Raw genomic sequence first — 12900 nt, forward strand, 5'->3', positions numbered from 1 at the left:
TGTAGTAGGAAGTAATGTGATGCTGTGCAGACACTGCCTGTTATGATGATGAATAATCATTACATGGCCCTCAGTAGGTGGGTAAGAATCAGACCTATGCTACTGCCCACCAAGTTGCAGGGGAAGTGAACATGTTTCAGAGCTGACAGTTCCTTGCAAGTCATCAAGGCAAAAAAACCTGCCTTCTCACTCCTTTCCACAGAGCAGGAAGGAGGGTGGGAAGTGGAAAGTGTAGGAGGGTTCATCCATTTCTTTTGTCATAGCAGTTCATCAGATGGACTAACTCTTGTGCCTGCAAATCCTTCATGGCATCTCACGGCACACACTACAACAGCACTGCTAGTGAAGCCTGGCTGTTTATCGGTGCCTTGTGTTCTCCCTTTCTAGGGAGCAAATAATATGCTTGGGAGCTGCACTCCCTTCAAACTGACGAGTCCTTGAACGGGGATTACTTTGCACTCCCGATACTCAATTTTACCACAGGGTGGCATCGTTGCTGTCTTACAGATACCTGCAGCCCGAGGAATCAGCCCAAAAACGTGAATGAGGTTTGCACCGAGGTTTTCACGGAGGTATGGACGATGATTGCTGTGAGTGCTTGAGCTTTCACAGGTACAGTGCCGTTCCCTGCTGCTTTGTGAGGCACGGTGGAGGAATCCTTTGTGCACTGAACTTATGCATTCAGTCTCATGTGTGCTTTACTATTTTCTGTCATATCTGCCAACCTCACGGAACCAATCTGCACTGGAGTTACACCCTCTGGGAATGGCCTGGATGTGATGCGGACATTCCACTCTTTTGTGATTAACACTGCAGAAAGTAAAATTAGGTCTCTCTTCAGGGTTCCCCTTTCACGCCTCTATGGAAAAGGCAAGGAAGGAGACTTAAAATAGATATCCCAAAGAGGTGGATAGCAAAGGTACCTTACAGTAAAGAATAAGAGATGACCACTCAGCAACGCCAGTGTGGTACTAATATCATTTTCTTGCAGCTAGCAAGGGTTGAGTCTGATGTTTTGCACTATTATGGCATTTCATCAGTTGATTTTTCTCACTTGAGCCACTTGCCTTTTACACATCCCACGTAAATACCACCCTCAAGTTCACAGTGAGTGAAGAGCAGGTCCCATTTGCACATGCTAGGGCTTGTTTTTCTGGAGTCTGAGGTCACAGGAAATATAGGCATTTCTTTATGCCTTCTGAGTAGACCCTTTTTGGCTCTAACTCCACTGATTAATAAGTGCTTAGAAGTGTGGAGTATAAAATGGAAGCCTTTTCTATCTGGTGCCTGAAATCCTATAATCTTCGCTTGTTCTGAGTGTTAACATAGTTGGTTCTGGTTAACCTTTATGAGATCTTGTTAAATTGAATGTACAGGTAACTACAGCTTCAGATCAAGGCTATCTGCTAATCTGGTTCTTGATCCAAACCTTGGCTATGAGTCCTGATGTTCTGGTACAGTTCTTCTGTTCAATTAAACAGTGGTTTACAATCTTTTCCAGGCTAGGGGTTTCTTATAAGGGGGAATAAATAATCCATTACTAAGTTTTTATCTTACGCTGGGGGGAAGGTTCATAATAAACAGAATGTACATAGTGTGGAAACAGCATCAGAATCAACATTGGCATTTCTGGTGTCAGCTTCTTGCTCAGTAAAATCACCATCACTGAATCATAAAATGGCTTGAGTTGGAAGGGAACTTAAAGACCATCTAGTTCCAAACCCTGCTGTGGGCTGGGTTGCCATCCACCAGCTCAGGCTGCCCAGGACCCCATCCAGTCTAGCCTAGAGCACCTCCAGCGATGGGGCACCCACAGCTCTCTGGGCAGCAGTGCCAGGGCCTCTGTGTAAAGAATTTCCTCCTAATATCTAATCTAATCATCTGGTATTCCTGAGATGTTAAACAATTATCAGGTTTTCAGCAAGCTGTATGTTCCTAAAGCAAACAAACCAAAACCAAAACAAACCCCCCTAGACTAGCCCAGGAAAACCCCAAATCAAAACCTGCTCCTGTTTCCTAAAATGGTCAGCATCAAAGCACTGGTAGTCATTGCCTCCCAGCAGGGTGAGATGCCTATTTCCAGAGAGTCTGTTCAGAGGCATCAGTGGATTACTAGGCTGTCCTATGCTTCTCTTGATGGTTGTGCTGTAGACAAGGAAACATCTACCCCATGGAGCAGACGAATTAAAGAAGTTCAGATCATAATTTGAGTGTTTTAAACAGTGTTATCTCAAATGCCATGTCTTAGGCTTCTATACCTTAACCTTTGTTTTAAGGATGAAACATACACGTAGCTCTTTATAGGTTCTCTAAAGGTTTCTGAAGTCCCTGGATGTATTAATACCTGCTAGGGACGGATCTTTGCATTGCCACCAGAAAAAAATGATCTTGCTGGCTACTGCATGCAAGACCCAGCTTTTCAAAGCCTGGTAGTAATCTGGGAAAAGAATCAGATTTGTTTTAGTTCAATGTAGTATTTGCAGAGCTGGCTCTCCCAGTTGGAGGAAGGTGCCTGAAGATGTCAGTGACAGCCTTGTGTGCTACAGTATATTTTATTGTGCTTTCCGTTCAGACTGATGGTAACAAGTCTATCCTTCTAGAATGAATCTGCATCAATGCAAATAAGGAATCTCTATTTACTGGCATTTAAACAATTACCATTCAGTGCACTTGTGTATTTTGATTTGTAAGTGATTTTGAGCAGTTACATTTTCATTTTAAAGCAAGGATTATCAATAATTTCTTAAAGATAAGTGTGTCTGAGGAACAATGGCAAATTTAGTTAAGCAGTATCTGCAACAATGAAAAAATCATCATTTACTACTGTTCTCTGTGAAATTTTAGGATAAAACAGATTGTCTTATTGCTTTCATAGGATGGTGCAAATAGCACAAAAGAAGTGTTCCCCCACTCTTTCTTCATTCATGGAGAGTATAAAAACATCAGAGCTGCCTTTCTCAGCTCTGATTGCTGGTAGGTGAGAAAGCTGAATGACAATTGTTTCTACTATGTAGCTGACAGTTCAGCAGCACTGCACAACAGCTGAGCTCAGCCTGAATCCATGTTTAAATATCAATCTTCTGCCAGTGGACAGGTTTTCTCAGAGCAAGGCTTCCCTGGGACTTCATCACCTGTGCTCTGCCAGGTATGTTGGCACAAACATGATCTGTGTCTGAAGGTGAACCCTCTACTTGTAATGGGTGCGTGCACCAAAGACAATGTGGGCCTCAGTCAAGGGTACCTATGGGTAGTGTGTTGTGGTATATGGACATGAGAAATGCTTGGGACTATGGAAAAGGAGGATCTGTATAGGCAAGGGACTTCTGTAGCATTAGAATGAGTTGATTGAAAACTGAACTCACCTTTCTTCTTTGTTTATGACTCTTTCTTTGCTTCCTCTTAAAGTTCTGAAACCTTTGTAGACATATAGTCCCTGCCCATCATGCAGGATGATCGTGATTTCTTTCAACTCTAAAGTTCAAAATGAGCCTCAGAGGCTCATTTGAGAGCTCCAGGTTGGTGTAATTTGTCTTTGTCCAATGCTGTGCTGCAGAGTTTAAAAAAACTCCTATTGTCTCCTAAGGCTACTGAAGGTATTTTTCATCTTCTATCGAAAATTTTAGTCCTGTAGGTCAATTATCAAGAAATGAGTAGTCGTGATCATGAATCTCCTATGTGCTATGATGCAGCTCATGGACAACCTCTGAGAAAGGAGACATCTAGATTTCTTGTGGTTTCATTTGTCATGACCTTGGCTGGGACTTGCGGACCATATATCATGCCTAGTTTGGTCAGCAAAAACATATTGACAACCTCTATGAGTTTCTGCATGTCCCCCAGGGTAGAGGCAATGCATGTGGTAGATGTTTCCATGGCTTTCTGCAAGCTTTGTAAATTGCTGTTGAGGGAGAACTGTGTCACTGAACTGCCACCAAAATTTGCCTTGTGGAACCCACTGGATGTAGTGGGATTTATAAAAGGATGCCTCGGATGAGGGTGTTTCATTTTCTCTATCAGGGAATTTGTTTTCAGCCATGGAAAATTTATTCATCTACGTGACTTGTTGCTTGTAGAATGGAGGGAACAAGCCAGATGAAATCTAATGTAGAAGGTATTTTTGGGATGAGTGTTGTGCTTTTTAGTGCTTTCTCGTATCTGGATGTGTTGGGAATGTCTTCAGTGAGTCACTGAAATAATTCTTTGGGCTGCATTGTTTCCAGGTACTTAAAAAGGGTTTATTAGCACAGGGAATGGCCTTTTCACTTGTAGCATGCTTCTTGTTGATCCCTCAGAGGATGGAATAGCCCCTTTCTGCTAAATTTCAGCAGAAGTTTGTCTGATGCCAAAGTAATCTGCTGAAGTTGAGGGGGATCTGCCAAGGGTGTGGGGCTGCAGCAGCACAGAAGCATTGACTCAGCACAGCTGGAGGCTGTCTCCAGAGGGGTGACAAGTCCCACCCAAAGGGTGTTGTTGCTGTGAGATGCAGGTGAGAACCTCACGTTCTCTGGCTGCTGGGCCTTGAAGCCCAGCCAAACTCATCGGAATCTACAGCTTCCAACCTTTCCTCCTTCCACAGACAGACAACTCTGTCCCTTCTGTTCCCTGGGGTTTTCAGCGATTCAGGCTACAGATGGGCCTATACAGCCTCTGCAGATGGTTACAAGGCAAGGAGTGGGGCAGCTATGTTGTGAAGGTATACCTCCTACTTTCCCAGCAGTAAGCTGACTTTGGCTCACAAGCTTTGGTATTTAAAGGACTTTCGGATGTGTGTGGTCCCTGTGAAAATAAATCTTCCAAGGAAACTAATGTTACGTGGTGAAAGTCTGTGAGGTGCCCATTGCTTATAGTACTATGTAAGAGAGACTTAACTCTATGGGCCAACATGGGATAGTTATTCAATGAACTATCAGCGTGTCAGGCTTAAAGGCTGTTGCTCTATAGTTTCAGAAGTGAGTTACTGGCTTTGTGGATCTTAGGTTTTGGCTGCCTCAACACATTTGACAGAGCCCTGAAATAGTCATGTGTGATTTCAGAGTGCTTTGGCATAAAGATCTCATCCAACAAAGCTTTGAAAGGAGTGACCAGACATGACATTATCAAAGCAGTCCAGAAGCATGGAGGTGAGAATAAGAAAATTAAACATGCATTTACATAGGCTGACTTGACAGTGATGATCCAAGTCTTCCTACAAAAGCAGTGATCACTTGATTTAATTTTTTCCAGAAATTTTATCTGTGGTGCAGCCAGACTTCAGCTGGTTAGCACCCTTACATTGTGATGTGCTATGAATAAACATCTTAATTGAGTTCAGGACAGTATTATTAGCAAGGCAATGGAAAGCCGACATAGAAAGTACTTAAGACTGACTCCTGATAATAGAAACTGGATTCTCTACGTATATGTGGGGAAGTTAGCACAGAGGGAGCCACAGAATCTTTTTTGTCTGCACTCTGCTCTTCTCTGAAGTATCACAGTTGCCCAGCAATGCCAACAAACATGTCTTTTTCCAGATTTAGTTACATAGGCAGAAGCCTAAATGTTAGCTTCCTGGAGGAGAGATGATTCACCTGATTTAAAGCAGATATTTTAATCTGAAAAGCTATATTTATCTTTCCTATTTAGCAAGATAAGGCTATTGATGGGAATAATTTTTCCGATTCTCCGTATCTCACGCTGCCTAAAATGGTTTAGATTTGTCTCAGGGAGTGATTCTCTTCTGAAGTAAATAGATTTTGACCAACATTAGCTCCTTGGGGCCAGTGAAGAAGTATTCATCAAGAAAGGGCTGTTTATTTCTATGCCATATTGCTCAGCCAGTGTCTGTAGAATGAGATGAATCTGCTTTCATTTGCAGAGAAGCAAATGTGGTGTGATTCCACTGGGAATGTCACGTCAATCTGGCTTCAGGGCTCTTCATCTCCAATGATGCTCTGGCTGCTGAGATTCTTCTTGCCTGTGGCAAGATTAAAGGGGGACAACTGTACTTCCAGTGATTTGGGCACCTTATACAAATAACTTGGTTACACCAAAGATGAACATTGTTACCACTGACTGTAGAAATCTTATCCTTCAGTCAGGAACAGATAGCAGGTTTCTTGCCAGAGTAAACGTGCTTAACCTTGAATGCTTTTAAAAGCAAGTGACCGTGCTCAAAAGCTTCTGGTAGTGTCCTGAGTAAGCATGTCCATATACGCACACTTCATGTTCTCATTGGTGGATGAGGTTTCAGGGTTAGAAAGAAGAGCTGTCTTTTAATACTTTTTGAGACTATTTGCTGTCCTCATAGACTCCGTAGAAGTCAAACTTGGGACATAAGTTGTACAGTTCCACTGACTGCATGAATTTACATCACCGTTCCACAATGCCCCTAACTAGTATCCAAATGCCTTAGGCATGCACCACTGAAGACTAAATTTTATTTCCTTTGCTCTATTTTTGCTGTTACTGCACTGAGCACATGTATAATAATTCATATCTTTGCATTTTAAAAATATGAAGATTTAGGACAGTGTCTTGTATAGTATAGGGAAGAACTGTTTATCGTGGACAGATTAAGCGCATGGTGATGAATGTCCATATATCTAATTTGGGAATGGGAAGGAGAATCCTTGAAGTGCCTCCTGCTGCCTGTGTCTACATGCAGAGACTGAAATACACCCAGAGGAGTGCAGATCTTGCTCTTTGCTGTGGTCCCCTCTAGTACTAATTCTTGAGGAAGAAGAGTAGATATGTGGTTTCTTCTGTAGTGATTCACGAAGCACAAAGGGAGCAGATGACAGCTTTTGCAGAGGATGCAAGGGAACCGCGTATGAATGAAAAGATGGTTTCAGGGAAGAAGAAAACTTTTCACAAATGTTATGTGTGAAAATTGCTGGGAAGAGGTGCTTTGAGTGGATTCATCAGCACTGCCTGGACAATCATCTACAGGGCAGACAAAGCTGGAATAAATACTATTTATTTATTTATTTTTCTGTTTAAATGCATAATGTGCCAGAATGAAGAAAATCTGATGTTTTCATTCAAAACAGTCAGAGCATTGTTAGGAAAGATTTCCTTCTGCAGATGGGAAGACCCTCCCATTTCCAAGCCTTATTTAAAATAAAGATAATACCAGCACCAACAGGGCTAGGAGTGGGGTTTGCAGTGCTGCTCCTCTACATACAGAATGGAAATCTGTCTTATAAAGCAGGTGAAAGATTTTGTTGTCTCAGGGAAAGAGGTTAGTGCAGTTTTGAAACAGCTGAATTCTCCTGCATTTGAGTCCAAATCCTTTTCTGTTTGTTTGGGATATAAGCCAAATTGAATCTGTTGGGTTAGGCTTGTGTTGATTGATTCCATTCTGAACCCCTTGGGTACTTGAATTCAGAGCTTTGGTTTTGACTTATGTCCAGTGTTAACGGAGAAAAATTATTCCAGTGCACTGCATATGTAACCACCAAGTCAATTGTCCCTTCCTGCTTGCCAGTGTAAACCATGAATGCTGTGTGAAACCAGTACAGCAGCAGGACTGGGCCCAGTGCCACTGGTTAACTTTTTTCTTAAGTTGCTTTACTAACACACTAGAGCCTTGTGCCAGCAATTGTAGGGCATAGTAAGCTAGTAGCAGTGACCTCCCCATACTGTAATCCTATAAAATTGGTGCATCGGTCCAATTATGCTCTATTTTCAGTGGGGCCAGATGCTTTCTTGGTGAAATTAAAGCCAAGGAGAAATTTACTTCCTTCAGAACACAAGCCCCAAAGTTGCCCCTTTAAACTTTTTTACTTAACCATCTATTAACATATCCAGAGCTGGAATGAACACACCCTTTTTTTTCCCCTCAGATACAGAGAAGACTACAATAAGATGAATGATGATTAGAGTAAAAACCATTGAGGCAAAGTTACCATGAAGGGATCGAACAAGGCACTAGGACCTAGGAGGCGTCTCATCCACCCTGGCAGGAATTTCTTGCTTGGAGCTCAGACAACAAAGGCAGAGCGAGCCTGGTTTTCTTTCTCTCAGCATCTCCACCCTGCGCGCTGAAAACCGGTGAGTAGAGCTCTTTCGAGTGACTTGCATGCAGAAAAGTAGCAGATGTCAGATGGAAGGAGGAATCTTTCTTTTAGTGCCTTACAGCATCTGCAGTTCATTTTTAAACAAAACCCCTGAATCCTCTGTTTCATTCCCGAAGTTGCTTGGATGTTTCATTGTTCAGTATGTGTCACCCGACTGAACATACCTCAGCTGGCATTGTGTGGAAAACGTTCCTAACTTGGGGTTTTTCTGCAGATCGCCTGCATTGTCGTCTGCTTTACCGCAGGCTGAGGACAATGATTTTTCTCGTGCAGGTCACGGTGACATTGTAAAACATAGCGAAGCAGCGGTTCTGGCAAATGTGAGGGGTGGGGATCTGATAGCAACAGCTTTTCCTAGATTTGTACCTGGCTGCCAAGTGTGGGATGTAAATCCCTTTTCTTCCTTGTGTTAACATGCAAGATACATACGTGAGTTGCATGTTCCTAGTTTATGGAGGGAATGAAAGAGCAGGACTGGGGGGGATTTCTCCTCCTTTTGTGTTGGGGTTTGGTGCAGGGGGAAGGTTGTTCGTAAGCATAAACTAAAGACCATGCGGAAATTCCTGATTACTGTCTGTCAGCTCAAGTCTCTGCTTTTCTGAGCTCTTCCCTTGCGCTAGGAGCCCCCCTGTGCTCAGAACAATGAAAGGTGAGCTGGCAGGGGCGGCGTGTCCCTTGGGCAGGGGGCACTTCCAGCAATTAAATCACTTAAGGCCAGGAGGGGGGGGTTGGAAGAGTTGGAAATAGCTCCTTTATTTTCTCCTCCTCATTAAATGGGAGCAGAAATGCAATTCAGAGGAGGCTCAGGCTGCTGAAAAGAGCTCATAGAAGCCCCGTTTCAATGACAGATTTTTCTTTCCAGTCATTTCTTCCTAGAGATGTAGGCTGGTCTTGGGAATTGATTGATGGGCTAGGAGGGGGCTGCGGATAGGGGGAAGGGTGGGATGGATCTCATTGTTAACCCTTATTGAACAGGCTGTCACAAAGAAACTGCCTAGTCCCCTGCGACCATTCTTTCATAAATGCCAGTTTATTCTAATGTTAAATATTCAGATGCTCTGATTCCTTCTGTGATTCAACAGATTGAAGGGCTGACTCACTGGGATCTCCTTGTTTTCTGTTGCCAAAGGAAACCTCATAGGGCTCAGAGGTTTAATTCACTGCCAACTGGTGTTTGGATGAGGTTTTGAGGGCTGAGATGCAACTCCCTTTGGCCTCAAGTCCCAATTTACTACACTTTGAAAACTCCCAGGTGCAGGAGCAGACTGCTGTCTAGTAATATGTTCCCTGCCCCCAGTAATTGGATCCCTTTCACAGCGAGGACCCCTCCTACCCTCAGTCCCTAGAATCGATACAAATCTGGGTCAGGGGAGGGGATGCTTCCCAAATAAATCTGGCCTGCTCCAGATGCAGCTCTCACATTAGTGCCGTTTTTCTTGCTGGACTGTGGCTCCACGTGGCTCTAACCTATCCTCTTCACATTCCTTTTCTCCCCATCTTCCTGCTCAGCTTCAGATCTTTAGGGTTCACCAAACTATGGAACTTGATTTTGGACACTTTGACGAACGAGACAAGGCGTCCAGAAACATGCGAGGCACACGTATGAATGGGTTGCCCAGCCCCACTCACAGTGCTCATTGTAGCTTCTACAGAACCAGGACCTTACAGGCACTGAGTAATGAGAAGAAAGCCAAGAAGGTGCGTTTCTATCGCAACGGGGACCGCTACTTCAAGGGAATTGTATATGCTGTGTCTTCCGACCGCTTCCGAAGTTTTGATGCTCTCCTGGCTGACCTGACCCGGTCCCTGTCTGACAACATTAATCTGCCTCAGGGAGTCCGTTACATTTACACCATTGATGGATCGCGGAAGATTGGAAGCATGGATGAGCTGGAGGAAGGTAATTGGCATTGCTGGCTGGTGCAGTGAGGAGGCGGGGTGAGAAGGGGGCTGCACCACTTTGGCCTGTTCTTAAGGTCACATTTCCTGCAGGCGTGGAGATGCTTCTGCCCCTCAGTGCTGAACTTGCCCCATCTCCTTCCCTGCACAGAGATGGAGAGGAGTGTGGCAGCCCACAGGGTGCCTCCGGCATGCTCACTCTAGTGCAAATGCGGAGCTTGAGGGGTGTGTCTTACTCTGGACTAGACATGGCTGTATGCAATGCTCAAGGGGCTGTCTGAGGGCATCCCTATGTCTGTCCAGACTGGGCTAGAGTCCCACTGGGGTTGGATGCATATGAGTAGAAAGTGCTATGATTGTATGTGTGGTAGGGCCGTGCAGTATGTATGTAACAGGGTTTCTGCACAATGTGTGATGGGGGTAGGAGGGATTTGTGCACAGTGTGTAAGGGTGTGCAGTGTGGGGCTCGTGAACAATGTGTATGGGAGCATCAGCTGGGATGTGCAGGGGATTATGGAATGTTGGGATGTGGGGTGAGTGTGTTTAAGGGGGTGTATTAGTGGTTCAGATAGTATTTGAGGAGGGTGGAGGGGTGTGTCAGGAGCTCATGCATTGTGTTTAGGGGGCAGTTAATGATCAACATGTGTGCATGGAGAGGGGTTGTTGAGAGGGGTTGCACTTGGTGAAATTTGAGGTTTTATACATAGAGATGTGTGGAAGAAGTTGTAAGGAGGGTTCCTAGAGGGGGTTCATGCTCAGGGGGCATGTTGGAGGGGTTATGCTTAGGGAAATGTTGTAGGGGATGTTGGGCTTTGTGTGTAAGAGATGGTGCTGGAGGATTCCTGCACAATGATGTGTAAGGAAGGAGTGTTTGGGGGGTTTATATGCTGTATATGAGTAGGGTTCGTGTGGGGTACATATAGAGGGTAGGTATATTGAAATGGAGTGTGCGTGTGCAAGGAAGTGTATTTGGGGAGTGTTTCTACAGAGACTGTGTGTGGAAGGGGCTGATGTGGGCCAGGCTGCTGTGGTAGGTTTGTGGGAAAGTGTGGGAAGGGATCTCATGCATGGAAAAAAGGTCTGGGTGTGCAGGAGATGCTTGGTGCAGGTCAGAGTGCCTCTCTGTTTCTAGAGGGGTTGGCAGTGTGCCTGTTCCTTTGAGCATCACCTGGGCTGCGGGATGAAGGAGTTACCGTGGAGCTCAGCCTCTGCAGTGGTCGACTGCTGCTGTGGATGCTACCAGGAGGATACCCAGGGCAAAAGTCACTGCGCGGCCAATCCTGCATCCTTGCCTGAGGCACGGCCACAAGTGAGCTCTGCTGGTGGCACAGCTTGAGCAGGGTGCATGGAGAATGCCCACAGTTACTCTGCTTTTCTCTTCCTGGACCAATTCAGACACTCTATCCTTTGTTCGGGCCTGGAATACCCTGATTATCCTAGTGCAGGAGGAGAGGTGCTTTCCTCTGTTCTTTGTTTGCTTCCAAGTAGATGATCTGAGAGATGTGGTGACTTCAGAAAAACCACAAGGCTTCTGCTTTAATAAAACAGTCATGTAAGCCCCTGAACTGCTGGGGCAATCTCAGCAGGGAATCATCGTGTAACCTTGACATTAGCCTCTTTTCCTTATCTATCAAGTGGGATACTCATTTCCCCAAAATAGTTTGTGGGGAAAAGCACACAATGGAAAAATAACATTTTTCATAGAAGAGTTTTACTGGGAGCAAGTTAATGCTTTTCACAGAGATGATGCAATTCTAGTAGAGATATTCTCAGGTGAGTTACAATACAGCTGTCAAATGGGAGTTTGACAGCTAATTTTAGAGATTCTGCCATCTTTTTCTCATCTCTTTTAATATAGCCACAGCCCATCTCTAATGATAGCTCAGTCCTTCTTTTTTTTTTTTTTTGGTCAGAAGTTAACAAGACTTTCATAATTACACTTGTTTTACAATGAAATCTGTGCTGCAGATAAGAAAGTACCTAGTTCTTCAAAACACATTGTCTTACTGATTGAGGTTTAGGCAGGACACACTGACATTTGGGTTCTGGCTTTGTTCTACCAAAACAGTGTCTGGAAACAGCACGGAAGATGTGACACTGAAACAAAAATGGGATTGTCTGTGTTGCAGTATCCCCAGCAGAGCATCAGCTAGGAAAATACAATCTGAGTAGAAGGAGAAAAAAATAATTTAGCGTCTTAAAATGCAAAAGTAGATCTATCTGCTGTTATTAACAGCTTAATGATAATATTCCCATAGTGCTAGTTTAGAAAGGCAATCTTGGAGAGACGTAAATACCATGGTTGCAAACAACCCTTTGTTAAACTATGCTCCCGGTCTGTGTGTTTGTGTAACTGTGTACTAGGTACACATGAAAAAAAAAACAGAACTTCAGCATATTTGCACTGTGGCATGCAAAACAGTACAGACACTTGACAGTACATCCGCCATATAATTAGCTTTCTGGTCAGAGACTGAGAGCAGCTAAAGCAGTTTTAGTTGCTAGAAGGTGACTAATATTGTAATTTCCAATAAATAAGTAGAACCTAGGAAATGAAGTTATTGGAGGGGCTAATTTCAGTTTGATTTTCAGTAGCTCATAAATTACCAGTAGTCTTTCACACCGCATTCTAGGTACTTGATTATTCCGCATGATTAAAAATGTGTTTATGTGGCATAGCCTGAATGTACTTCTGTAGGGTAGAGAATGATACTGCACAATATCAATAACCTCAAGACAGCAGATATTTCACATGAACAAAAATACTTGGTGAGCTACTAACTGATGGTTCTTGGAAGTAACCTTTTGGGGTTGACTTGGTAGACTGTCCTTCACTGGTATTAGGGGCCATTCTCCTAAGGTTCTAGACGAATGTTTTCCTTTTCATTCCATCTAAGATGGAATGAATGAAGTCTCTTCTACTCTTCTGGTCACGTCTTGTAAC

General features: G+C 43.9%; 1 protein-coding gene across 4 annotated transcripts in view; it reads left to right on the forward strand.

Annotated features, from left to right (window-relative positions):
- The first annotated feature begins 7973 nt into the window (after positions 1-7973).
- The window catches only part of DCX (doublecortin), an 82942-nt gene continuing 78015 nt past the window's right edge, over positions 7974-12900 (forward strand). For all 4 annotated transcript variants that reach the window (XM_040698671.2, NM_001397446.1, NM_204335.4 and 1 more), the window contains exons 1-2: positions 7974-8031; positions 9567-9957. In XM_040698671.2, coding sequence (XP_040554605.1) covers positions 9594-9957 — 364 coding nt within the window. In that variant the 5' untranslated portion in view covers positions 7974-8031; positions 9567-9593. The remainder of the gene's footprint in view (positions 8032-9566; positions 9958-12900) is intronic.

Source organism: Gallus gallus, chromosome 4 (genome assembly GCF_016699485.2).
Source record: "Gallus gallus isolate bGalGal1 chromosome 4, bGalGal1.mat.broiler.GRCg7b, whole genome shotgun sequence".
Classification (NCBI taxonomy): Eukaryota; Metazoa; Chordata; class Aves; order Galliformes; family Phasianidae; genus Gallus; species Gallus gallus.